At 41.3% G+C, this 27,888-nt stretch overlaps 4 protein-coding genes across 11 annotated transcripts in view; 2 read left to right on the top strand and 2 right to left on the bottom strand.

The window, feature by feature from the left end:
* Positions 1-369: 369 nt before the first annotated feature.
* On the bottom strand, positions 370-3,763 carry hbegfa (heparin-binding EGF-like growth factor a). 2 transcript variants are annotated; one of them, XM_084942593.1, is made up of 6 exons: positions 3,543-3,763; positions 2,564-2,818; positions 2,263-2,461; positions 2,019-2,171; positions 1,815-1,901; positions 370-1,704 (listed from the first exon to the last, which is right to left on the bottom strand). In XM_084942593.1, exons 1-5 carry the CDS (start codon positions 3,583-3,585, stop codon positions 1,829-1,831), a joined length of 723 nt encoding a protein of 240 aa, XP_084798719.1. In that variant the 5' UTR covers positions 3,586-3,763; the 3' UTR covers positions 370-1,704; positions 1,815-1,828. The 2 variants fall into 2 exon arrangements, with proteins under 2 accessions (XP_084798719.1, XP_084798726.1); XM_084942600.1 differs by lacking the exon at positions 1,815-1,901.
* Positions 3,764-8,559: 4,796 nt separating this feature from the next.
* Positions 8,560-14,921, top strand: rufy1 (RUN and FYVE domain containing 1). The gene is made up of 17 exons (XM_084942606.1): positions 8,560-8,893; positions 9,141-9,320; positions 9,410-9,527; positions 9,628-9,729; positions 9,808-9,931; positions 10,021-10,082; positions 10,242-10,377; positions 10,493-10,594; positions 10,687-10,803; positions 10,908-11,075; positions 11,169-11,266; positions 11,353-11,472; positions 11,676-11,805; positions 12,743-12,837; positions 12,928-12,976; positions 13,060-13,137; positions 13,238-14,921. Exons 1-17 carry the CDS (start codon positions 8,560-8,562, stop codon positions 13,379-13,381), a joined length of 2,157 nt encoding a protein of 718 aa, XP_084798732.1. The 3' UTR covers positions 13,382-14,921.
* hnrnph1 (heterogeneous nuclear ribonucleoprotein H1) lies at positions 14,234-20,491 on the bottom strand. Of its 3 annotated transcripts, none has more exons than XM_084942624.1 (11): positions 20,371-20,491; positions 19,352-19,448; positions 19,112-19,267; positions 18,875-19,018; positions 17,628-17,766; positions 16,692-16,870; positions 16,411-16,523; positions 16,162-16,297; positions 15,992-16,075; positions 15,789-15,881; positions 14,234-15,036 (listed from the first exon to the last, which is right to left on the bottom strand). In XM_084942624.1, the coding sequence occupies exons 2-11, from the start codon at positions 19,431-19,433 to the stop codon at positions 14,942-14,944; spliced, it is 1,221 nt and encodes a 406-aa protein (XP_084798750.1). In that variant the 5' UTR covers positions 19,434-19,448; positions 20,371-20,491; the 3' UTR covers positions 14,234-14,941. The 3 variants fall into 3 exon arrangements, with proteins under 3 accessions (XP_084798750.1, XP_084798744.1, XP_084798753.1); XM_084942618.1 differs by having other exon boundaries at positions 16,665-16,870; XM_084942627.1 differs by having other exon boundaries at positions 14,955-15,040; positions 16,665-16,870.
* Positions 20,492-22,745: 2,254 nt separating this feature from the next.
* Positions 22,746-27,888, top strand: part of ankhd1 (ankyrin repeat and KH domain containing 1) — a 30,250-nt gene continuing 25,107 nt past the window's right edge. For all 5 annotated transcript variants that reach the window (XM_084942640.1, XM_084942634.1, XM_084942652.1 and 2 more), the window contains exons 1-2: positions 22,746-23,202; positions 26,103-26,256. In XM_084942640.1, coding sequence (XP_084798766.1) covers positions 22,924-23,202; positions 26,103-26,256 — 433 coding nt within the window. In that variant the 5' untranslated portion in view covers positions 22,746-22,923. The remainder of the gene's footprint in view (positions 23,203-26,102; positions 26,257-27,888) is intronic.

A 27,888-nucleotide genomic window follows, 5' to 3' on the forward strand; every position in this document is an offset into this window, starting at 1 on the left:
CAATGTGCAGGATACAGGTGTCTCAGTTTAAAGCGACTGCTCACACGCCAGAGACAGGAAATAAAAACATGATGTTTGCTTTAATTGCGGATCCTGAACGAGCTAGAAGAGCAACAGCGGTGTTATCGTTATTAAGACAGGCATTAATGCAGGGTCCAACTCAGGAAGCAAATGAATGACTATAAGCTTGGAATAATAAAGATTCATCCCTGCGATAGACTAGCCACCTGTCCAGGGTGTACCCGCCTCTTGCCCTGTGACATCTGGGATTGTCTCCAGCCCCACCATGATCCTGAATCGGATAAGAAAGCGGGTGGATGGATGGATGGATGGACTGAGAAATAACAGAGAAACTCCAGAACTCACATATTGAGATGTTTATTTTATTTTATTTTTATTCTGCTCTGAAAAGAAAATCACAAATATAAATCACTTCAAAACTGCAGGATTTGAATGGATAAAACACTTGAATTCACATTGTTTTTCCTTTTTGCTTTTTTCTTGACAGCTTAACAGTTTCTGTTAACAATGATAAGACATAAACACAACATATTTATACCCAATTCTTTCTACAGTGCATTTCATATGTGACTCCCTTCTTAAAAAACAAAAAAAAAGAAAAAAGAAATACAGATGTTGAGAGCACAGTTCTTGTGGTGCTTATAATCAGTACATAGCAGTGTGCCTAATGATCAGCGTTACCTCTGAAACTGAAACCTAACGTGAAGTAACAGTCCCCGAACCTGCAGGATAAAGCCGGGTGGGGGGATGGGAGAGAGTAGGGCTTGGCCCTCCCTCATTACCAATACTGATGTGCCTTTGAGCAATTCACTGAACCCACATTGGAGCCACTTAGTGGCTGACAGAAGAGACTGGTTGCCCCAGGGGCAGTTTCCAGGTGTGACTATGAGTAATCGTGAGTGTGGTCAGTGTTGGAAATCACCTGAACCATTGGATCATTAAAAATAATATCAAATAAAATAAAATCTCACGTATTCAGTGATCAATTTATTAACCACAGTGCTATTGATCATCTAGTGAGTGCCAGAATTAAAGTTTATGCATTATTTTTCATGAAATACTGAGCTTTCGCTTCGTTTGCTTCTGTTTCATAAATAAATAGCCTCGAATAAGAAATATAAAAACACTTTTTTTGTTTTATTTTAAAAACTGCTAAAAGGTGGTTAAAAATCTCCATAAATACAGTTAGCTTAAATAAATAAATTAAAATTATAAATATACCGTTTACTGTACACACACAAGAAAAAACAAAACAACAACAAAAAAAACAAACAAACAAAAAAAACACATGACGGCATTGAGCAGGAAAATACAAAATGTTGTCTTTTGAGAGAAAGAGAATCCAGATTGAGCTCTGATTGTTGTTAAAAATCTCAAATAATTTCAGAGACAGAGTCAAGACGCGTTCCTCCTTCTTCCCGTTCCTCGTCGCCTGATTCTCGACACACCTCCTCTGAGCGGTTTAATATTCCAGTTCCAGACCGGGAGTTTCTTCTTCTGAAGCCATCAGGAATACATTCACGTGCCCACTCTTTATTTGAACGGCCAGCAGAACATTGGGCAGACGTCCTTCTGTTCTCTTCTTTGCGTACGTTCATTTTATTTTCCTTTTCTTTTCCTCAGGGACCTCCTGTTGCTGTTCACTTTTCATTTTCAGCTGAGGTAGAATTTCTACATCTTTGCCTAAAATAAAAAATAAAAAAAGGGGGGAGAATGAGTGAAATCTAGTCGCACTTGATAGCGGCTGATGTCAGTCGGTGTACGTGTTTGTAGCCCTTTCCCTAACCACTCACCTCTCTTTGTTGCTTCAGTGGTTGGATGCTGACCCTAGCTTCACCTTCTCCTCATTCTCTACATCATACTCTCCCCGCTTGTGAAACCTGGAATAAACGAAAGGAAAGGGAGCTTGTTCAGTCTTCTACGTATCGCCTCGTTATTAGCTAAGATCCTAACCTGTGCATGGCTGCGAGTGCGTGCCGGGCGTGTGTTTCGCTCACCTGAGCATTAACAAAAGTCCAATGATGGTGAGGCACAGAGACGACAGCACCACCGCCACCACCGCCAGAGCTGTGGTGCGGTCGTAGCCCTCTCGGGACTGCGATGGCAGCAGGATAAACTGACACCTATCGCCGGAGTAATTATGGTGGCACCTGCGAAGAGGATGGTGAAGGGAAAACGGTTAATAATTGATCGACTTGAGGTGCGCATGACGTGCAGGTAAACAGAGAGCTAAATACTCACACGCATGATGGTTCACGGAGGTCTTTCAGGTAAGTGCAGGTCCCGTGAATGCAGTAATCTTTGTACTTCTTCAGGCAAGGATTCCTCTTCCTTCCCTTTCCTTTTCCCCTCTTCTTTCCCTTTCCTCTCGTTGTTTTTCCCTCAGTGTTTTCAGCTTCCAGGATGGTAGAAGGATCTTTGGGTTTGCTTGACATGGCAACTAAAGTGAGAAAAAAAAAAAACAAGACCAACAATTACATGTACTGTCTTTGTTAAAAGCCACTTAAAAGCACCAATTTAAGACATTTTTTAAGTGTCTTACCTCTTGGCAGTTGCAGTTCATAGTCTCCAGATGTGCCATCTTCATACTCTTCATAATAGTAGTAGTCATCATCGTACTCCTCCGCCTCGCCATCCTTGCTGTAATCTGCTGTTGTCGCCCTCACGCCCCGGTTCTCCTCCTCCTCCTCTGCTCTCCTGTCTCTGGTTGTGTCCAGGAGGCTGATAACAGAGGTGTGCCGCTGCTTGTTGCTCTCATAACGGTCTACTGCAGCACCGCTGGCCAGTCTGGACATCACTGAAGGAGCAGGAAAATCAAATGTTATGAATGAGGTCTGCTTTGAACATATATATACACCACAAAAACAAACAACAAAAATCACAATCAGAAAACTCTTCCTCTAGGGGACAACCAGCAGACAGGTTAGTGCACCAAGCTGGGTGAGCCTTCTTGTGCAAGTTGAAACATGTTGTACAGGAAGAAGCTTCAGGCAGGATTTTTTAGGGATGCAGTAATTACGCTGCTGTTCTCTCTTAGGAAATACACCGGATCAGACATTGTCCTTGGGGACTGATTGAGTTAATGCCCAGCTCAGGATGCACTCAAAAAGACGCCAAAACCATGTCCTCAAATTCGTGGACATTGAGATATCGGCCTGGCACACAGCCTTCCCCCCTCTGTCTCTCATAACACACGCACAAAATGCATGGGCAGACAGTTAGCTAATGTCAGGCAAGAATATGAGTTAAAAATAAATGTATCCAGTTACATAAAGCATGCTCTAAAATAAGAGAGATGACCCCATTAGCTCCTGAATAGGCTGGCATCATGAAAACTGTTGCCTAAAAGATTAAGTTTACACGACATGTTATAGCTCGGTTATTATAGAGAGGATTACACTGACAGCCAAGAAAGAGAGAGAGAGAGAGAGACACACACACACACACACACACACGCTAAGTGATCCATTAATGAACACAGAAGAAACGCTGGTTAAGTTGCACAGGCACATGAAACGTACCCAACGCGTGAGCCAGCAAGAGCGCAACAGCGAAAATCCTCATGGCCTCCAGTAGCTTTAAGTAGAAAAATTATTTAAATTAACAAAAAAAATATCAAAAAAATCTAAAAGTTATATTCCGTCCACCTCTCAGTATTCCTTCCCTTTTTTTAATATGCTTTTTCTTTTTTTGTTAATAGAACTCCTCTCTTCTCCTCGCGCCCCTGCTGCCGCTGTCTTCTCTCGAGAAAGACTGGCGACTGAAGCTCACGAGCCTTTTAGCCTAGATAGATATCCCCGCCTCCTGGGTGTTGACCAATGTGTCTGAGCACACAACAAACTCCCAAACTCTGGGAGAGAGTCCTGTAACTCTCTGTCTGCAAAATACCAATATATGTATATAATGACCAATGTTGGACAATTAATTATATAGTTACTTCTTCAAAAAAGTAACTGTTAGGCAAACAACAAAGTTTTTTGCAGCTGTTTACCTAAAAATGCAGCCAAGGCATTTTTTAAATAAACATTTCAAACTATTTACAGAACAATCAGCTGTTCTGCATCAAATCTGATGCCACACAAATTATTTGTGCCACTCCAAAAAATAATTTCTGTCCGCTATGAGATAAAGGAGAACAACAGCCTGATACCTGCAGGCCTGACAACAGGAGATGTATCACTCCTGTAACACCTGTAACATTCAGCAGTCGCCTCATTGTTCTGACACACACAACAAAACTATCGACTACACTACACACTAACTACACAAGATTTGTGCTAAACGTGGCAAATCTCTCATCTCAAAACACCACCGTCCCTCCTAAAACTTCCCCCTTCCTAAACAACTAAATGCCTTGTTGCCATATCATTTTTTGATTGGTCGACATAGTACATTTTCGACCAGTAGAAAAAGCTGGGGGGGGGTTTGGTTTTGGTTTTGCTCTCCGGCGGAGAGCGCTTTCGAGCGTTTTCCTTATAAAACGCCGTTTTTACCGTTTCTTCCCGCAGTAAATATAAACAACGATAGTATTCAGGAAGAAAACCAAACATTGCATTTATTTTTATCATAACTCTGGTTTTACGTGGCCTATCAACACAATTTAAAAACTGGAATAAAGTTCACACTTTTTCCGTCAGTTGTTCCGTCTGTCCTGCTCACATCTCCAATGGTTGTACACATTTTCATTAACGTGGCTTCACTCCACATCAGCCACACCGCTTTGCCAACTAAAACACAGGTGTCGCACATAAGGACGCTGTCATAGCCTGTCAACGACGTTGATTAGCTGCGTAAATAGAATGGGAATCGCATTATTGGCTGGACTATGGGATAAGGTGGCATCGTTCTAATCCCATACGGGAGCAGCCAGTCACTTACTGACTAACACTGCAAAACAGAATTGTTAAAGTATTAATTTTAATTTCAATTCAGGTTAGATTTTTTGTGCGCAACGCAGATTTTCTGTGCGCAGAGACCGTGCCAGCAGTGCGCAATTGCGCACGCGCACAGCTTAGAGGGAACAGTGATGTTGCCAATAACCACAAGAGCATGTTGCGCCAATTAATTCGTATTTTAACTCAAATTATCCATCATGTTACTTGGTACTCCCAAAGATAGAAAATATAATGCAAAAACTGTCGGGAAATTAAAAGAAACAGGAAATTGAAACTTAATTTTAAAAAAAACTAATCCTTGGTTCCTTTTGTACATATTGACTCATTCTTTCTGTCTGAGTCCCGTCATAGGGTTTGGTTGTGTTTAATCCAGGTAAATCCGGTGGTTAAAGCAGTCACAGATTTAAAGTATGCGTGTCACAGAATCAGAAGTCCAAATATTAAGTAAGATACATTAACAGTCCATACTTACATTTAAGCAAGATAATTCAACAGCGAAGCTGTTGAAGAGGAGGACGGGAAACGTAGTAATACACGACAAAATATACAACTCTGCAGTAAAAACTGGAGATCAGATGATGGGCTTCACTTTGCCTCCAAGTATTAAAAGCGCCTTTAACGGGTACGAAATGTGAGCGCCACCACGTGGTCAAGAATTACACTACACTGTTTTACTGTTTAGGTTCAGGTAGTTTCCAGAGTTAGAAACAAGCGAAATTAACTATTTATTTGAAAAATGTTTAATTTTGATTTACTTTTTTATCAGCTTTACAGTTAGTCATGTTTTCAAAAATTTACAACAGACATTTCAATACAAACACCACTTCTTGAAGGGCAGCTGGTTCACAGTAATGTAGACCTCCCAAATCTAAATAAAGAAAGGCTACAAAGCATCATCAGGCCACTGTGATGCCAAAGGTTACTAAAACTTAAGGCCTTTCCTGTGCGTTTCTATTTTCACTTAGTTTTGTGATAACACAAGTTCTTTTCAGTTATCTCCCTGCCTTCCCCTCTTGTTTTTTTTTTTTTTTATTTCAGGTAACTGCAATCAACTACAATGTTTTTCCACACAGACTTGGGTAATTTGAGAAGCGAGGTGATGAGGTGATTAAAACTGTCAACTCACAACGTGAAGGTTCTTGGTTCCCAGGGCTTCTTGTCTGTCTTACTTCTCTCCATGTACTCCAGCTTCAGTCCACAGATGTGCAATTTAGGGTTAATTGATGATTCTAAATCGACAATGGATGTAAGTGTATAGCATAAAGTGCTGCATAAATGTATGTTTCAAATTGCTTTGAATGGTCAGTAAGTCTAGAAAAGTGTTGTATAAATGCAAGTGCATTACATTACATAGAGGAGTAATGGTAGATTTTCTAAGTGCAAAAGGAAGGACGGCAAGCTCCTAATACGTTTATTCACTGCCAGTTGATCTTATTACTACTGGTGTCATGCAGTTCTGAGGTAACAAAAATTATTCACTAGAAAAATATCTTTTGATTGCAATGTGAAATTCTCCCTTCAGCTCTCAAGTGCAAAAAATACCATCAATAGGTTAATAGCACAAGTGCTTCAACTGGATTAAAGTATAGTCTGACTTCATGGATGGCTGTGTTAACAACATTCTTAGAATTAATAATTAAAGTTGGAGTCAATTTAAAGCAACACAAAACGGATCAAATAAAGATAAAATAGATACACAATACATCAGTATCACAGCTTTTGATGTTATTACTACTGCTGGTTTTCTGGAGATTTATGGGCTTTACTACTAAGTGCATATTCTTACGATTCCCGTCACAGTAAAGCCTCTTTGGCTAAAGCTTAACTACGTTGTAGTGTGTGTTGAGGTCACATGTAGGTCGGCTGCTCACCACGTATGGGGTAATGAATATGTCTGCCCTTTGTACTATCTCTGATGTGACACTAAATCTGGTGCGCCAGAATGTCATACTAATGAGATTCTTTTAAATACACGCACAGTGATTATGCAAGTCTGATCAGAAACTGTTTATTTCCAGGTCAGGGAGCAAGAATGAGAAACAATTCTAAAAACATAATAAAATGTTGTCAATACGCTAAAATTACCACCGAGCCTAGATAAAACAATTCTAAAACGGGTAAAAATGCAATTTTCTGTATGCACTAAAAATCCCACCCAGTCCCACAACCCAGGATGAATGTTCGTTATGGGTTCACAGGCCAGAAATTCCTCTTGCGGAGCTGCGTGCATGGCAGCTTCGTCCCAGGCAGATGAGGATGAGCCTGCTATCCCCTTCTCGTCCCTTTACTGGGCCCATCACATCCCAGCTCAGCTCGCATTCTGCACTGAGTCCGTTGCTCGATCGCGCCTCCCCTCGCGTCATCGCCCTGTAAGTAAACAAATAGGGGCCACAACCATCGTCCTGGAAGCTGCCCTGGCTTATAGCCATGGCGACCCTCTCCCAACACGGCTGCACCTGGTGAACAACAGTGGAGACACTACTCACAAATGCTGTCAATCACAGGCATTGTCTCCTATTGTCGCCGTTCCTGCTGTCGGGACTGCGTCGCTACGTCACGCTCACCTGTCCGTCTCCAGATGAGGCGTCGCACCCCCGCGATCAGGCAGTGATTCCCCCTATTTATTTATTTATTTATTTATTTATTTATTTATTTATTTATTTATGACCTGGCCTTCTTGCGTTCCTTTTCATATCGTGTGCTTCTGTCATCCCAATCCCCAGTCAGCTTCCTTTTAAAGGGTCCCTTAAACAGCTGATAGGCCACCTCTGGACACACCCATGTCTCAGGTGATCACTATCAGCTAATTTGTCCCATGCCCAGCCAGTCCACAGTGGATTAAAACAATGTCAAATAAGCCACTAAAAACCATGCAATACAAACAGAATAAAATCATACAAATAAAAACTAAACTCACAAATAAAGACTAAAAAAACAGAATAAAGCCAATATAAAAGATAAATACAAATTTCCACTGTGTGACATGAACATTCAATCTTAAGTAACTTTTTCTTCTTCTCCATCTTCTTCTGTCATCTGCTTCCTTCCGCTTCCACAGCAAATGATCTGCACCCATCTCACTCCATCCTTACCATCCTCCTCTGTCAGCCCTCTGCATCTCCTCCTTCACTACATCCACGAAACTCCTCTAAGGTCTTCCTCTTTTCTCTTTTATTCTTTCCTGCCTGGCAGTTGCATTTAGCATCCTTTGTCCCATATGTCCACTATCCCTTCTCCAAACCATCTCAGCCTGCCTCTCTAATTCTGTCTTCAAACCTCTCAACTCAAGGTGTCCCTCTTAAGTAATTGTTTGTCCCTACTGGTCACTCCCAATGAAAATCTTTATCTTTAGTTCTGGCTCCTGTCCTGTGAACCACACTAACCCAACACACTAACCTAAAAGGCACAACTAAAATTTCATTGACTGTGAATAAATAAAAACGCGATCTTTAGTTATTAGATATTTGTCAGTCCGCCACTCTCCAGCCAAGTCCAACAGGTGGCAGTGATTTAACTCCAGTGTGTTTTGCTAACCGCCAATGAATCAAAAGTAAAAGAACGTCAGGCCTCACAAGCGTCCGTTATTGGTCTAAGGCGATCACGTGATTTATACGCGAGAAAGGGGGACGGGGGGAGGGCAAACATGGCTGACGAAGCAGGGGAAGTAAACACAGCTGTTACAGAGCGCGACGAAAAACAAGAACAAGATGAGGCCAAAGTTTTACGACCAGCGACTAATGGCGAACCGGATGGGGGCAGCGAGCAGGACTGGACCGAGAGGCAGGCTCCCCAGGTCGCAGAGGAGAACAGCTGGTCGGCTCCTCTCCTGTCTCTGGCTCGTAAGGCCACGGAGACGATTAGCAGCGGGATCAGCTACGCTGCTATCCAGAGAAAGCCCTCACAGGGATCCGCGGCGAGCTCCCCGACCGAGAATGAGGCCGAAAGTGACCTCAGTAACTCAGCGAAAAAGCTTCCAGGTAGACTTTGATTTTTCTGATGCCTGCTAGTTAATGCACTTTAAGATCGAACCATTGCAGCTGTCACAGGCACTTGAAACACTGTATAAGTGTCAGCTGTCACATCACATGACTCCAAGATCAGACTCTTGGTTTTTTTGGTTAGTGAAGTGCTCCTTGCCTGGCAATGTGTTTGGGGTTTTTCCGGCTATGTCATCTGACAGAATTAACCTCAGAGCTTCTGCTTTTTTTCATGCTTTCTATACAGTTGTTCCCCCCAAAGACTCAATGGCAATAGAAAGATCCAACCTGCTCAGCATGCTGAAGCTCAGTATCAGAGTGTTGATTCAGTCTTCTATGAGTCTGGGCAGGACGCTTGACTCGGAGTACCCTCCTCTGCAGCAGTTTTTTGTTGTCCTGGAGCATTGCCTCAAACACGGCCTTAAAGGTTAGACGTAAATAAATCTGACTGTTGCTGTTGTGCTATATTTATCTGCCTGCATGCTGAAGTTAATTCTGCATGTTCGTCTGATTCAGCCAAGAAATCCTTCATTGGTTACAACAAGTCTATATGGGGACCACTGGAGCTGGTAGAAAAGTTATGCCCGGAGTCTGTCAACATCGCCACCAGTGCCAGAGACATGCCTGGCATTAAGTATGCCATTAAAAACATATTTCTATAATAAAACTGCATCACAACTGTGTTTAATTGTACTTATACTGTCATTCTTGTTTTTGTTTTTTGTTTTTCTTAGGACCGGTTTGGGGAGAGGAAGGGCTTGGCTGCATTTGGCGCTTATGCAGAAGAAAGTAGCTGACTATATGAAGGCCCTGCTGGACCACAAAGACCTCCTGAGGTCAGTTACATTTGTTTTATAGTGCATTATAAACATGGCTTTCTTCCTAGCATCCACTTTACCTTTTAAATCCCATAGTGAGTTTTATGACTCTGGAGCACTGATGTTGGAAGAGGAAGGGTCGGTAATGGTGGGGCTGCTGGTGGGCCTCAACGTAATTGATGCTAACCTTTGCATTAAAGGGGAGGACCTTGATTCACAGGTTAGTGATGCTGTTTTGTAAGAATCAGTTTCAGTCTGAGGAAGAGTTGGATCAAGATACAGAGTGATCTGCTCTTCTTTCCCGTTTAGGTAGCAGTCATCGACTTCTCACTTTATCTGAAAGACCCTGCTAGCAATGAGACTCAAAAAGAGTAAGCATCTAGACTGCTTTACATTATTTTTTTAATCTGGACTGTTCTATATCGTTATTACTGTTTAAAGCATGACCCCATATTAAAAAATCCTTACTAAACTTTGGATAGATATGTCTCACAACTATAAGATGGTGATTGTATCGCTCCCTTCCTTAGTGATTCGAAGATGACAGCCATATTGGATCAGAAGCACTACATTGAGGAGCTAAATCGTCACCTAAGCGGCACCGTCACTGACCTTCAGGCTAAGATGGACTCTCTAGAGAAGACTAATAGCAAGCTTGTAGAGGAGGTTAGGCGTGCTTTGTGTGTGCAGCTGTGGGACTGTGTTCGCACTGGATTGATCCTCTTTAACATCAGCTGGTATCTGTGTGTGTTTGTTTGTTTTTTTTTCTCCTTTTCCTCAGCTGACAGCCGCCACAGACAGAATCAACTCTCTACGGGAAGAACAGGAACAGCTGAAAAAGGAGAACGAGACGATCTTGCAGTCCAGCCAGAGAAAAGAGGAGGTGTGGGGGAAAAAAGTGTCTAGGACTAACTGCAGCTGAAGCCCCTCCAGATTTTAAGAAGGAATGAAAAATGCCATGTTTTTATTTTTCAGGCAGTGCTTCAGGACAGCCAGGCAGAGCTGGAGACATACAAACAGACCAGACAAGGCCTGGATGAGATGTACAATGTGGTGTGGAAGCAGTACAAGGAGGAAAAGCGCATTCGCCAGGTCAAGTATCAGTGACCTCCAGGACAGTCTGAACCAACACTTCACACCTGGTGTTTTTGGGTTTTGACTCAACTCTAACTGAATTTGACTCCCTTGTGTATTAGGAGCTGGAGCGTGAACTGGAGCTGCAGGTGGGGATGAAGCAGGAGATGGAGGTGGCCATGAAACTGCTGGAGAAGGATACGCATGAGAAACAGGACACTCTGGCAGCCCTACGGCTCCAGCTTGACCAAGTCAAGACTCTCAATGTGCAGATGTTCCACAAAGCTCAGGTATAAATAGATGAGCATGATTATAACTTTGTCTTTCGCACTTACACACACACACACAGATTGCGCATTTGTCCATTTCATGTGGTTTCTCAGGACTCGGACCGCCAAGCAGAAAAAAAGCAGGCAGAGGCCGTGCAGCTTGAGCAGAGGATGAATGAAATGGAGAACACCATGAAGGAACTTGAGCAGAGGTATGCGTGCTTGCCTAGATTGAGATTCAGTTTCGCGTTTACATTCCTGTAAATTGACGCTCTTCTTCATATTTTGTGACTCATAGACTACAGAGATCGGAGCAGGAGCGCAAGCAGAACGACCAGTCGGACGAAGACATGAAGGCGGAGCTGCAGGGAAAAGTCGATGCTCTGCAGAAACAGCTAACAGATCTCGATACGCTAAGGTGAAGAAATACAATTGTGGGCGGTGTGTGAGTGTGGTATTAAGCAGTATGTAGAGAAAAGGTTCATAAAAGGGCAAAGTTGCAAATGTGATTCACCTAAAATGTTTGTTCTCAAACTTTTCAAACATTGTGTAGCCCGAGTCCATGCAGTAGTTTGCAGTTTGATGACTTGAGAGTCACGTTTTTGTGTTTTCGGCGCACAGGCTGGGGTTGGAGAACGAGCTGCGCAGTGAGAGGGAACAGAGACAGAACTTGCAAAAATCTCTCCAGAGGGAGCAGGACAACAGCACCGAACTGCGCACACAGCTGCAGCAGCTCCAGGGCCTGCACTCGGTCAGCATCTCTCAAACACACACACAACCTGTGTCAGGTTACGCTTGCTCGGATCTAAATAGCCGAATTATAGCGATGGAAAAAAATGTGTACGCTCTTGACAAATGAAGTTTTATTTTCAAAGTGAAAGGCAACCTACAGCTGCAGCTAAGATTACTCCTACACACAGGCATAAAATACTGTAATCCAATGCCAACATTTAAAATGTGTGATTGGCTTTGTAGAGACTGCTTCTAGACTCTAGCAATGAAGCTGAATTGGCTACAAGTCAGAATAAGAGCTTTTTTTATTCTTATGTTCATTAAAAAGTACCTTTTGTAATTATGGCCTTCAAAATGCAGCAACGCCTTTCACCACCAGGGAGCAGTGTTTTACCAGTGGGTGTGTTGAGATGTTTTTGAATGTGTGGTGCTATTCTTTTAACTTTAGGTACTCCTTTGTGTCCAAGGTTCTTAAGAAGCTTTTCCTTTTGTAAAAGAGAATGTGCTCATCCTGACTTACCTGGTTATTAACTCAATTGGCTTGATGTACCATCTTGTGGTACAAGGTGGTATTACAAGAAAGTACTGTGCAGCCCCAATCCAACTTCACTGAATGTCATCAACACAGTACATAGATGTTTTAGATTAAAAGTTATGGGGTTTGTTGTTGGTTATTTCTTCAATTCTGCTGGTAACGTTTCATATTTAAACACAGGAATTTAGAAACTGTACCTTTCAGCTTCATCGCCAGCGAATTATGTATTTATGCCAGACGACATTACCTTAAAGAAAGTTTATTTTACAAAAATATTATTTGTATGACAGCTTTAACAAAGCCTCCCTCCTGTTTCATCCTCTTGTAAGCAGTGTAAGAGCATATTACAAATTCTTGAACATAAATGGGATGTTATGACCTTTTTTCTTTTTCTTCTTCTTCTTATGGATCGACTTTGCAGGAGCTGCAGGAGTTGAAGCAGGAGAAGCAGCAACTGCAGCAGAAGTGCGAGCAGCAGGAACAGGCTCTACAAGAAATGGGACTGCATCTCAGCCAGTCAGTAACTGCGATGTTTTTCTTTCTTTTTCTTACTAACGAATGCCATTTCACGTAGGAGGATTTATGCCGCTTTCATCTTTCTCAAAGGTCTAAACTCAAGATGGAAGATTTCAAGGAGGTCAACAAGGCCCTGAAGGTAAAATGTGAAAGAGTCGAGGGTGGTTTACTTTTATTGTTGACGCTGTAAGACTTGGAATGAGAAACCATTGCTCTTCTCAGGGCCACGCTTGGCTGAAAGATGATGAAGCCACTCAGTGCAAACAATGCCAGAAGGAGTTCTCCATCTCACGCAGAAAGGTACGTTCTGCCCACCCCCATTACATTTGAGAGCCGCTTCTATTAACGTCCGCAGTCACATAAATGTTGCCACGTCACGCTGTATGTTTTGCATGCGCAGCACCACTGCAGAAACTGCGGAGACATCTACTGCAACAGCTGCTCCAGTAACGAGCTGGCCTTGCCTTCGTATCCACGGCCTGTGCGAGTGTGCGACGTGTGCCACTCCCTGCTGCTGCAGAGAAGCTCCTCCACAGGTTCCTGACGACATACCCACAGGCTTTAATGTTTTCTCCACACGCTCCAACACTGAATATACTCATTTAATGAATTTAAATACTCGCGTTATGAAAAGGAAAAAAAAACAAAAAAAACACGGGAATGTGATTTGGTGTTCCATTGATGCAGTTACCTGAAATTCAGGCATTTTATTTGTACTGACAATGGTCGCCTTTAACGTTGACAGGATGGATTTTAATAAAAAGTAGTTTATGCAGACTTTATGCTAACGAGACTTTGCATAGACATGGAAAGGCTTGAATATCTGCCACCAGTGTTTCCCTGGGTTGGATTAACAGAGTTTAACAAATTTGGTAATCTCTTGATAAACTGGCCTTTTGATATGTGCAGTTTTTCTAATTCAAACTGTGGATGTACTGTTGGGATTTCAGCTTGAGCTGAGAATCTCTGCTGTTGCAGGTTTGTGTACTCACAGAATGTAAAGGCACACTGCTTTCTTTATTTAGGATGATTTTCAAAATAAATTTAACAGAAATAACCTGAATATTTTACTTTGTCTTAAAAGATTATATTTAAACCTTTGTGAAAATCCTGAATAAGAGGGGTGCATTTTTAATTCTGGAAGTGACTTTGATATTCAGCCTTGTTATGCACTTTTCCCCCTCCCCCTTTTTAAGATCAGCTCTAACCCCACTGCTGGATGCAAGAAGAATTGTGTAAATGACTGTAGAATGTTGACAACAGCAGAACTATTTTAGAATGTATTCTATCAGGGTTTTATGGATCACATCAACTGCTACAAAGCCATTTTCTTAATTTGACTTTTTTTAACTCTAGATATTTGATAAATGAATAAAGCCTCCTGTTTTTCCACCACTTGTGTCAATTAGATATTCCAGACTAGTTTATTCACTTTGTGCACAAGAAATACAAACAGCATCTGAAGCAGTAGAAACCTTCATGGTAGCAGATTTGAAATGAACTTGCTCTGTATAGCCCTCATCCAGGAACAGAAAAAGAGCACTAACAGTCACACCATAAGAAAACAAAACATGCTTTGGCCATGTTAAGTCCCAAACCCAGATTAACATTTTGTACAGGAATTTAAAATGAAGCTGAACACTATGTAAAAGGTGAAACAAGTCCAAACATTAGAAGATACCGGACATTTTCAGTTTCTGTTCATGCACTCGGACACTAAAACGTTTTGTTAAATCCACCAGCACAGGATGAGTTAACCGTGCTTAAAGAACGGTAACACAAAACGGCACGCTTCCAGGGAAAGAAACTCAAAGCACGGTTTATGTTATTTGTAAATCTGTGAGGAATGGGGAAGACAAACATCACTTTGACACATTTATTGTGACGAACATATGATCTCACTGCTCTCTGAAGATCACCCACTTAAAAAAAACAAAACAATAATAATACAAACCCTACCCTTTGTTTTCCCCCAAAACAACCCCACCAGACCCTATCTGAATTATTACGAGAGACTTGCATTTCCAGTCCATTCAGCAAAATGCTGAGTTAAAAAAGAAGAAGAAGAAAAAAAAAAAACAAAACTAAAGGCGAAAAGAAAAAACTACATTCCCCATCCCCCACCCAGTCCATTCATTGAGCCTCTGCTTCCTCCTCCACCGCTGCCATAGTAACTGCTTCCCATTCCGCCCTGGTTACCTAACAAGAGAGAGAAAATACACACTATAGGACCGAGGAGTTCATCAAGGTGTCACGCATAGAAAAAAAAAAAAAATAGAATAATGGTTCATTTGTGTCCCTCACGACAAAAGCTTTCCAAGTTTAAAGGGCTCAATTAGCCTGGATCCAAGATAATAGAACTACACAGCACCTTCTTTCTTAGAAGCCAGTGTCATTAAATACATTACACAGCAGTTTTGAAAGCAGCTGCTCCAAGTATTATTTATTTATTTATTTTTAATGATGGGGAATAATAGCACTCCTCTGGTAATTAACCACTGCTTTCACCCTTTGCAACACTGTAACAACCCAACTTTAGGACACTTTTTAGCTGCAGATTTTTCTTTACTGTTACTACTGTATGTTAAGTAACAATGTAACTATCATTTATTTCAAATTGTGTGCTTCAGAATTAGCCAGCTAATAAAAGAAAAGTGTTTTACAAGGCCAGTTTAACATGTTACTGAATATTTATGACTTAAAAAAAACAAAAAAAACCCCAACTTAATAGCATCTCATTTGGTGCCAGACAGCATACACTTACAGCTGTCACGAGTTTAAAAATAAACAAAACAGTCACAGTACACAAATAAGGTTTTATGGCACCTTCACCTAGGACAACTTCAATTTCACTTATCAGAGAAAAAGGTTAGACTGTAAGTCTGTGCTCAAACCTTTAAAGGTTCTGTAAAGAAATATATTTTAGGAAATACAACAGAGCTGACACTCACTATAGTCACTGTAGCCACCCATGTTTCCTTGGCTGCTGTATCCACCAGAGTACCCTGAGCTCAGCTGGCCTCCACTATAGGATGACTGGCTCCCTGTGGAAACAAATCCCATTGGGCTGTATGAGTAAACCAACAGATACACAAGCATTTTAAGGGAAATAACACAGGGCCCTATTTTCAATATCTCTAAAACTTTGACTCACCCATGCCCCCCATCATCTGGCTGCTGTATGCTCCATTACTGCCACCTGCTGTTGAGTTCAAAAACAGCTCCACGTAGCGGTGCTCTGCAGAACAGGAACAAAAATCATAAGAATTAACACGCAGCTTTAAAAGGGTGGGGTGCTCAAGTTATTTTTTAAAGCAAACTCACGCATGTTAGCTTTATCTTTGGACATGGCTGCTACAGCATCTTCGTGTGTTGCAAACTCTACATCTGCCTCCCCGGTGACTCTGCCATCTGGGCCGATCTCAATATGGACCCGCACCGGATTCAAAGGTGAAAAGAACTTAAGACAAAAAATAAATAAATGCACAAATCACAAGTGTTGTCTACTTTTAAGCCTCTGCAGCGACACACAAAAGATAACAAAGGACTCTCAGTGATCTCTCAACAACTTACATTGTAGATGTCTGTTTCTGTGGCTCTGTATGGCAGGCCCCTCATATGTACACAGTGGCCTGTTGTGCTCTGAAAGGAAGAGCCGCCATCGCCATACCGTCCATCCGATACACCTGAACATACATAAATGGAATTAACACAAGGTCTTATGAGGATTTTATCCTAATCTTATGAATTGTTAAGCATGAAGAGACATGAGGGGGTGTTTATTTAAAAGAAACTTCATGGGTAAAGACCAGTAAATCTGATTTCACCTGCTCTCCAGTCCCACTTGGACCCACCTCCTCCGTAGCCTCCTCTGCGCATTCTGTCATAGGACCCCCCTCGGCCCATCATGTTGTAGCCGCGTCCACCAGAGGGCCGGTCATAGGGGCCGGGTCTCTGCATGCCCATAGGCTTCCTCTGGGGTTCGTAATGGGTCCGCACCTCAGCACGGCTACTCTTGAAGATCTCAATGTACCTGAGAGCATACAGATACCACAGTGAGGGCATGGAGAATGGGTGAGAAACTGCATTTGCTTAATACTGGTGAAACTGGGCTATGCAGATGCTGTCATGGTGTAGTCCATAGGTAGTAATAGATTTAAGTACTTATTGCTAGTCGTTAATAAAGAAGATTAAAAATAACTTATTTACTGATCAATAAGGAAGTTGTCCAAATTGATAAGGGCCTCAGTGAGTTTTACACTTTTCTTATGGTTACCTGAAGCGACTCAGATCTGTTTCAGTGTTTCAATAGTGGTATGTGTCGTTGCCATGACAGCTTTTGTCCTGGTTTTAGAGGCACAGAGAGAGCTCCAGCCCTTCTGCAACCCACTAAGCATTACCTGTGACAGTGGGCTCCAGATCCTTGTGTACAGTGGCCCTCTGATTTTTACTAGCAGGGAGACTCCTTACCATTTATCAACCTGGACTCATTTTTAGTGCTGAGGCACCATTTGTTCTCCAAATCGGGCATGCACTCCAATTCAGGATTCACCTCATATTTTTGAATGGTGACCAAGCACTAATCTTCCCCCTGAACATTGTGAATATATACATTTTTTAAAAACGTGGATCTAACATAGCAACTTGTGTGTATGTGTGTGTGCGGTAAATATGACAAATATGCTTCAAGTAGCCAAGATAAATGTGTCAGTTTTGCATTTGGTTCAGATGTTGAAGGTGCACACCATAAGAAAAGCAACTTATCCAGCCAACCAACCAACCATCCCCACCTGTGCCCTATTCTTTCCTTGTGTTTCTTTAGAGCCTTTTCAGCTATATCCTGTGAAGCAAACTGCACGAAGGCCTCCCCCGTACTCCTCCCCTGGATGTCCACCGGCAATGTTATCCCATTTGGCACGATTTCCAACCCTTCAACCCAAGGACAGATAACCCCAGCAGGGGACATATTAAATCACATGCCCAATCACAGAGAGAACTTTCTCTAAAGAGAGAGATATTAGACTTATGGAAAACTCTATACATCATCACACATACCAATTCATTCCTTTTTTGTCTTTTTTCTTTTTCTTTTTTTAAACCAGTGACTTTCCATTTAATTTAGTTACATTTACTGTATTCTAGGGGATAAGATAGAAATGGCAGGATAGAGGAAGACTATGAAGAAGGGCACTGTGTGGGGGATATCGTGCTAGTATTAATGTGCTGATGAGGAGGGTCTAGGTGGGTGACATGAGTAAAATTTGTGGCTGCTCTTTCGTTAAATCTAAGAATTGGCATATCCTCCTGAGAACTGAGGAAACAGGAATCTTCCCATTGAACTTTTTTTTTTGGTGATTTCCTTCCTCTTTGGAGCTGAAAGAGGCCACCCAAACACATATCAATGGAAAGCCCACGATGTCCTCTATTAAGTACATCAGGACTTAGTATGATAGCTCAAATAAGTCAAAAGATATAGACTAGAGGACATGAGTGAATAGGCTGGTGCTCAGGAGGATATACTGGGATTAAAAAAAAATTTTAAAGATAAAATTATTAATACATGGTGGGGAAAAAAAAAAGTAAAAAAACTGAAGACAGAGGCTATATCAGTGATGAGCGGGACCCACTCAATAACTAGTGTATTACCATTAGGCTGAGACTATTTTAAAATGTTTCCACATAATGGGGGAAAAATGTGAAGAATGAGGGCTGAAGATGAAAATGAGGGGCAAAGATAGGAAAGGGTGTTTGCATAACAGATTCCTGCCCATGTACAAAACATCAGGTCTTCAAATAAATTCTCTATTTAAACTTCAACTGGCTTCCTTTTCCAGCATAATTTCCTTCATTCATTGTTTTTAAGTGTAACAACATTAGATTGTCATTTACAATGGCATACTGACTTCTTCGTAAATTAGATGCAACAAGTTTTGGTGTCGGTAACCAGAAACAAGAAAAGGAAGATCGGAGGGGAGAAGTTTAAATTACCAGCATTAAGGGGGTTTATATTTAACCAGCGAACAAGGTTTGTTGTTACCTGAGAAAAACTGCACAATCTCCTCCTTGCTGCACCCGAAGGGAAGGCCCCGAAGCCGCACAAGCCCGTCCCCAGCTGTCTCTGGACAGTTTGGGCCAGTGTGCTTCATGACCCAGTCCATTTCCACATTGTTTGATTTAAACACTATATCAGAGAAGAGAGAAATTACTTCGCTCAAACTGGTAACTTATATAGCATTTATCAGACATTAACTCAGCTGTATGCTGTTATACGCACCTTCTACATATCTGTGACCCATCGTTTCTCTGTCCTTTTTCACTGCAATCTTCAGGTCTTCTTCTGTCTCAAATTCAACGAATGCCTCTCCGCTGGGACGCCCCTCTCTTGTGTAGGTGAAATGGATGCCACTTCCATTGTTTAGGATTTTGCACTCTGCAATCAAAATGCATTATCAGATCATTTCTAACTGTGTTATGTGCTGAAGTATTCTTTTGAAAAACAATAATGCATAAATACCTGAGAAAAACCTCTGAACTTCATCCACTGAACAGGACCAAGGAAGTCCCCGGATTCGCACTACATATCCCTCATCAGCCATGACTGGTCACGATCCCTGAAGATTATGAAAAAACGCTTCTTTTAATGTGATTAACCAATACAAATTAACAAAGATACAATAATACAGAAGTCAATACCCTGGTGCTTCGTTTACTCTTATTTTCGTTGATCCCCTCTTCACAAGAACTATTTCCCCCGTGCTGCACATTGATTTAAAAACACACTGTCTCTCTAAAGGGGACACGACTAATTCTGAATACAACTGCATTTAAAAAAAAAACCCGACTGGCTGGTTTATACATATACATTGACTACAATACGCCATAAATCTCTTAAAATATATTCAATACTTCTTCAAAGCTTCCCTTGAGTTACTCTGAGTTATTTCAAGAAAAAGGGGCCTATGTAGCAGCGCCATCTTGAGACAGTTTCGACAGATATTTAAGAAAAATTGCTTTACTGCTCATACTCTTCCGCGGAACAAAGGTTGTTGTTGTCCAAACGTAAGTCCAAAGCAGTCGTCACAATTTCCTTATCGATCAATACTCGCTAGCGAACTACCGGCATCCACGTAACAAAAAGCGGGAGCTCCGAGTCGGTGCCCGCTAGCAGCACAAAATCAGTAGCCAGCCACTTTCATTCGACAATATTTCCGCGATTGTTGGCTTTCGTCAACTACTTAAGAGTTCAAAAGAGCCATGTTGCTGATTTGTTACGAAATATCTCACTTACTTTAACCGCAGTGCACGGCCCTTAGCATATTAACTACCGCACCCACACAAGAGAACAAAAGCGGCCCTCTTGGCCTGCGCCATGTTATTAGCATCGGCAGTTAGCTCTTAAGCTAGTACCGTTAACTAAGCTACCTGTATTAAAGCTGATTCACACATACAAACCTGTACCTATGCACATTATGAGAAAAGTTGTTCAAACCATGATATAACCAAGTAAAACGAGAGATACATTTATCAATATACCTGATACAAACGCAGATGCAACACGCCGGAGTGTGTGTAATCAGACCTGCGTGGTGCGGCTGAAACTCTCCACTGGGTTGCCAGAATTCTCCAACCATCCCCCCTTCAGAAACACCAAAACGTCGCGCCTCATAATGGCATCTGCTTCAAACGGCCAAACAATGACGCAAATAAAATACGTTTATAACAAACGTTAATATTTATTTGTGTTTTTAATTGTATCAAAACCGAAGAATGTATAGTTTGTGAAAGGGTGTGTAATAAATAACGTGACAGAAAGGGTGGATTTTTAAACACACCTGGCAATCCTGACGAAATAACCAAACGCCTCCAACTGGCCTGTGTCCACGCCCAAAACCGATGACGTTTCTGCTTGAGGTCCTGGCGACTTCTCCTGGCCTACAAATCCAAGTAACCCTGTTTACATTCGTCAGTAATCCTTTTCAGCTTTTTTCTTTTTTCTTTTCTTTTTTGAGTTAGTGTATATGAATGAGCTACTTTTTATAGCAAGGCCAAAGAGCTCATGTTTATCAATGCCATCTCAAAGCACCACACTACATCACTAAAAACAACCCATTTAGCTACAAGCCTCAACAGATATTAATTTCGTGCTAGGGTAGTTTGTAATAGTAACCTAGTTCGATTAGGCTTATTTTGATTATTGGAACTAAATGATAACACAAGCCTCAGTTGCTGGTTTTGGTGACTACTATGCCTGAAAGACCATGTTTATATACAATAGGGACTGTTTCCCAGACTTGGATTGAGCTTATCCCTCAAGTAAAAACTTTTTTTTTCCAATTATGAGCTTTGTCAGAGTTTTCTTTTAAGATAGGACTAGGCTTAATCCAAGTCTGGGAAATTAGCCACGGGGTCAGCAGCCCCAAGTAATCCAGATATAGACCACAAGGGACCCAGACCTGCAGCAGGGAGTTGGTTGCAAATCAGTGACACCATTAAAAAATATGTGGAGTAAGTTTTTTTTTTTTTTAACTTATTATCATTATTTCAGTATTGCTGCTTATTCAAGGTTACACTCATCTAGTATTGGTGCACACTGCTAGTTAAAACATATAAAGCACACAATTCTGTAAATAAATGCTTTCAAAAAATGTATGAATAGTCACACAATAATCAAACACAGTCACATGGGGTTTAACCAAAGGTAATGAAATACACTGTTTTTAACCACACTCAGTCCTTACTGAATCAAATGTGATCTATAAGGTAAGGTGTAAATATAATCTAGGACCTTTGTGTAGTTCAGGTGTCTTGGTTCATGGTGGTGACAATCCTGAATTCACTGGTAGTTCTGTAAGATTACATCAAACACAAACAAGGCTCCAGGTAGGCTTTTGACTTTACGAGTACATTACAGTGATCTTTTGCACTAGAGGGCAGTCCAAGTGAAGTATTTATTCATCACTGAAGTCACCATTGTGTATTTAATCTTGTACAAAAGTCGCCAAAGCACGCACAGTTCAATAAGCCTCAAGGATATCTTGTGACAAATAGACTTTCTTTCACAGTAGACATTTGGACTTGTTACGGTATAGCGGTATACAGGTGTATTAATGTTGGCTGCATTCCTCTCACGGGAGGGAAGGTACTGTTTTCATGCGTGGTGTTTCACTTTCAGGACTTATCGGGACACACTGAAAACAGAACAGATTCTCAGATCTCTTCTCTGGTAGACATCATTCCCGTCAGATGACCACTCAGAACTACTTTACATGTATTTGTGCAGACAATTTACCCAAATTAAATAAGTGGACCAGCAAAATGTCCCCCCCCCTAAAATCACACAATGAGAACCACTCATTTTGGAGGTTATAGTTTCAGAGCATCAATTTAATTGTTAACTTATCTGTGAATGAAAAGTTTGTTTATCATACAGCATTGTTTGTTAATTTTTGTTGTTTTTGTGTGTGTATTTTTGCTAAAAAATATTTTTTTATTTCTTTAAATTATTATGTATAATTACTAATACATTATTTAATTGCATTATTTTTAATTGGAAGCACTCAATAATGACTTGATAGCCGTTATTTTACATTAAAAAAAATCACACTAAATGATTCATTATAATTTACAAAGAGTGTCAGTACACTTTCGAAGTAGTCCTTATGTGCAAACGGTATCCCAACATGAGTTTACATCAACTAATAAAACTAGCAACTAGTTAAGTTGGCCTACCATGTCATGTCTTGACGTTCGTTCTACTGCCTCGTGATATTGGTAAACCTAACATGACGTCGCGGGCTCATTTTGACAAGCATCAGCTTTAAACCAATAGAAGAGACACGTCTTTCCTGATGAACCAATACGGTCGAGAGGATTTTCCACAAGGGCGGCGTTTCTCAGAAACTGTGCGTATCGGGTTAGGTTGTTAGAAAGTTAATGGCTGGGGGAAAGAGATCCTCCTCAACCCTCGCTTCGGGAGAGTTTCTGGATTCCCTGAAGTAAAATCACGCGAATATTCCACAAGAACGCGCCTGGACAGACATTTAAGTCAACAACTAGCACGTTAACGCACGTATCGTGAACACAAGTATGCAGGATGCAGTAGCCGGGACGGCAATGCTGACGGACGGCTTCGAGGACGAGATTGACTCGGTGACTCCTCGCTCCCCAGTGGCAGGGATGGGGGTAGGAGCGACACCAGGAGGAGTCGGACTAGGGGGCATTGGGATTGGTGTAGGTGGAAAGAAAGTACGTTTGTACGGCGAGCCAGGCGGGCCTGCTGCCGAAAGACTGGATTTCAAACTAGCGGCCGCAGCCGTCCTCTCTTCGGGTCCAGGATCCGGCAGCGACGAAGACGAGGTTTCAGAGGTAGCTACGCTAAGCTAGTTAGCTAAGCCTAACCATAGAACTAGGCAACATTCCTCTCCTAGCGCGAGCTGGCTCCTAGCTAGCACATTAGCTCGCAGTTGGCAGCCACCCCCTCCCAGGCCGCTAAAATTACGTAAAATTAACCAACCCGTCAACAGAATAACACCCCTCGTCAGTTGAGACGCTTATGGACAGTTTACTGTCGATCATGTTTGGTGAGACAGGAGCAGTTGTTCACGCCAACCGGCTGAAATGTTTTATTTATGCAGCGCAGGCTGTGGCCACGGCCTAGTTCGGGTGTAAGCGACGACGGCCTCGTTTGGAGCTGTCGTCTCGCAACACCCATCACAAGTTTGCAAGCTATCCAGCAGCTTTCCAGCCACGGCAAATGGATGATGCCCACAAACCCACGGACTTACACGGCCAGCTAAATATCTACCATTTCATAGTTGTGGTGCAATTACGTCACTTTTCCCACCACACCATGTAAATCAACATCGATTGTCCCTTAGGCTAACTTTTCGATAGGTTTAGATTCGGATTTTTAAAAATGTAATTTTTCTGCTCGTATTTCCACAGTCGGTGTCGACTAATTAGCTAACTGGTCTTCCAGCCGTTCACCTAGGTCGTTCAGATGGCCACGGTGACTGTCAGCTTTATTTGCGTTGTCACATTTTGAGGGCGATTTGAGTTCACGTTGAGAGGTGTCCAACTTTCAATGTCACACACGGCGGACAGGTGTGACTGCATCCCGTCAGCTAAACGCACTTTAGACATGTTTTGTCATCTGGGATGACATAGTTTAAATTGTGTGTAAAACCCTCAGTCACCCTGTCATATATGCATTTCAACTGCACGTGTGGCAGAGCCACATATTGGGGGATTTTTGTCAAAATCTTCAGAGCTATAGTCACACATCAAATGCCTCGCTATTTTATTTTTTTTACAGCGTCCGTTTGAACGTTATGAGACTTTGCAGCTTTACTGTTCCCATATAATTGAGTTTACCATATCGTATGACAGCAGCAGACACTGAAATGGAAGTTGTTAGACTGCTTGATTTGCACAAACTTGTCAGATGTCCATGTGACTTTTTTCATGGCAACGTGAGGGTTAGTGTAGTTTGTACTATTAAAAAACGCTTCCATTGAAAAGTTCTTGGTGTTCAATGAACCTGCACCAAGGAGCACTGGACCTGACCTGTGGAGCTGTCTTGTTTATGGATGGCTAGTATGTGACCAGTGGATTCTCTAAGACACACTGCTACACCTTTGATAGACAAGTGAGGGTGTTAGCTCATCCAGCTGTCACTATATCCTGTTGTTTTTGCCTGAGCATTAGCTCAGTTGTGTAGCAGCGGCAGAAGAAAATATCTAATTTGTCACTTGCCTCAAATTGCAAAGGCATGTCATTGCAATCATGTTTTCTTGCTCACCCAGTCTACTTTATAAGGCTGAAAGGGAGCATTTGTTGTGGTGTTTCACTCCTGTGGAGAACACGCTGCACTGGGTAGTAGCAAAAATCTGAGCCCCAGGATTAAGTAGATGCCATTCTAGGCCTTTCCAGCTCTGTGGATACCAACACTGGGAACTGTAGTTCATTAATACTGAAGAGTGATACCCATTGTTGATGATAAAGGCCTCTGTAGAACTACATCCCCCATGGACTGTTGTGCACTGCACTCCTTTCATATAGCTGAATTCCTCCACATTGCTGAATGCTGACTCCCTCACAACAGTTTCTCTCTGGACCAGACCCCGAAAGTCTGCTGCAGCTTGTGTGTGGACATAGAGATATTGGTTCTTTCTCAGGTTGTGCTGGGGGTTGTTTGAAAATGACCAGTAATTTATTCAAGATCATATTTAGAATCATACCTTTCCTGGTAGTCTCTCTGTCTGAGGTAATGTCTGTGGTATTTATATTGGTCAGTAGGTAATCTGTATACCAGACCTACTGTACCATAAATACTTGATCAAATGCAATGAATCCCGTTGCATGAAGCCCTCCACAGATTATTTACATATCCCATGTTGGTGTCAAGACAGTTTAATTTACTTCACCTGCTTTTTAACAAAAATAATTTCCACAGCTATCTGGATACAGTTAAGATGTTACTTTGAAGATGCAAACAGAATTAAACATCCAGCTGTCAAAGTCTGACTTAAAAAAAAAACACACATTATTTTTTCTTAGTTATTTGTATAAGTTATTTGTTTATATCTGTGATTTGTCATACTCATTAATGGTTATGGATAGAGGAGTATACATTTTCAAATGTGAGCAGATGAAAAACAATCTTTTTTCATTTTGACCTTTAATTTCTGTTTTTCAGTAATATATGTGACTGTAGCTCCAATTTAGCCTTGTGCTGTAGTCACATTTACAAAAATATTTCATTGATCCCCTTCCTTTTTAAAACAAAAACTTTTTTTTATTTTGTGAAAGAAACTCTGTAGTACAGACTATGATATCTGAGAGCCAAAGCTCAGGTATGAGGTTGTGGAGCTCTGCTTGGGCAGCTGACTCTCAGCTGAATCCGTGTGTGTGTTTAGGGGCTGTAATTCCCGGCCGTAGCACTTCCTGTGCTTTGACTCTTATCCTTGTGCTCCTTTTTGCTTTCCCTCTGTTGAGAGAAACCATAAATAAACAAGAGCCACATGCTTGGTCTTTTTATAGGTGGTGCATTTGTATGTGTACGGCCGCTTTTTATACAGAGTAATGTAAATGTTTTCAGGAGTGTAATTTCTTATTATTTTCCTTTTGCCTTTTTGTGTTTTTTATAAATACTAACCTGGTATAGGTTTGATACCCTTTAATTAATGGCCTGCAATCCAAATGGTATCATAAACTAGCTCTGTGGGGAAAAGATTTTGTTGCTGACCCTTACCTGTCTCTCCCAGGTGGAGTCATTCATTCTGGACCAGGAGGACCTGGATAACCCCATTATGAAGACAGCGTCAGAGTTACTTTTGTCCAGCGCTACAGATGGAGTAGATTTGAGAACAGTTGATCCAGAGACACAGGCCAGACTTGAAGCTTTACTGGAAGCTGCAGGTATGACTGCATTGTCTGAACTCAGCTCGCCATAATTCTTGACAAATATTAATATGTAATCAATCAGTATGTCATTAACCACACCCATTTTTATACAACCTGTTTTAATTTGTGCTTCAACATACAGAACCAGCAAACCACACCTTTCTACCTCAGTCTTTTTCCCTAATCCATTCCCAGGCATTTAAAAGTGGAGGCCTTATGTTTTTTAAATGTTTTTTTGTTTGTTTGTTTTTTGTTTGTTTTTTAAGGCCTGAAATTGTAATAAGGAGAAACTGTCGGTTCTGTAAGTGTCATATCAGCAGATAGTTTGAAAGTGATTTGGATAAATTAGTTCAATTAGAACTTGTAATCTCAGAGTAAGAAGGTCTGTGTAGATTAATCCATTAGGGCTGGGTGTCCTGGCCTCGTTTGGGCACGTGAACATTACCATGCAGATTAACGCTGGAACACGCTTGAGCCTCCACAGCATGCACAGAGCTTGTGTTGAACGGCTAATGGCTAATCTCATTCTATTCCCCTTTCTCCCTGGCCGGTCTAAACAGTACAGCTAGTAACTCACGTTACTGGTTTACTTGAGATTTCTACAACCATGTACAATAATAAAAAATAAGTTGTTTATTTATGTTTTCATTGATTTGTTAGCTTATTTGTATTGTTTTTATATAAAATTAGCAGAGAGGAGTAGCGTTTATGTGAAATGATTGTGGCAAAAAGATCTGTACAGCCTCCTTTCATTCCCTGCATGAGCAAACTAGCCTAATACCAAACCTGTCAAGACCATCCACAAAGATGCCAAGTGTCTGGTGAGATTGGTGGAATATTGACTTAGGCTGTTGTTTATTGCAAAATATATCAAAATATGTTGGTATGGATTTATTATTTGGGCTTATTTGGAGTTTTTCCTATTTGTTTTACACGTTGTCCACACATAGGGAGGTATATGTAGCTTTTTCAATGCATTTTGCTATGTCATTCACACGGAAACTCGGCTCACTAGAAGTGGAATTTTTGGAAAGCTCTTTCAAGTGTAAACAAGATAGGATACCGCAAACACAAAGCTGTTCACTGACAGCTGCTAAGTTTTAAATTGAAAATACATTTGTTTGGATGTAGTCTGAAATGCCCTAAATGGGGAGAAAAGAGCAGCAGTTTGCAGAGTGTTTGATAAAGATATATGCACTTTGAAACTAAGTCTGATATATGGGAACTAATCTTCTTATTTTTCAGTCCATTGCTGTGGATTGTGATACCAAATTAAATTATTTAATAGATATGAACTTATCTTCCTTAGCTTGTTTTTTTGTAATGTGCCCAAACAATCTGGTATAACTTTTTCAACAAATCTGGTACCAAAGATTTCAGGTATATAAATTATGCCATGGTGAGCAAAACCTAAAAAAATAGCCCTGGTGTTGTGTCTAAAACTACTGCTGCTGTTGTCAAGGTTTTATTACGTTACTAACAAAGGGATTGATATAACATTTTAAAAAAAATGCCAAACTTTGTTTCATCGCTGTAGCCATCTGGATGGAGACTAAACAAAGCTGTCAGAATTGATACTTAGTTGCAAAAGCATCATGCCTACAGTGCCATCTTTGCCACCTCTTGTTAACACCTGCACACAGGACC

The sequence above is a fragment of the Perissodus microlepis genome, chromosome 2 (genome assembly GCF_051167445.1).
Source record: "Perissodus microlepis isolate ML-2025 ecotype Zambia chromosome 2, ASM5116744v1, whole genome shotgun sequence".
Classification (NCBI taxonomy): domain Eukaryota; kingdom Metazoa; phylum Chordata; class Actinopteri; order Cichliformes; family Cichlidae; genus Perissodus; species Perissodus microlepis.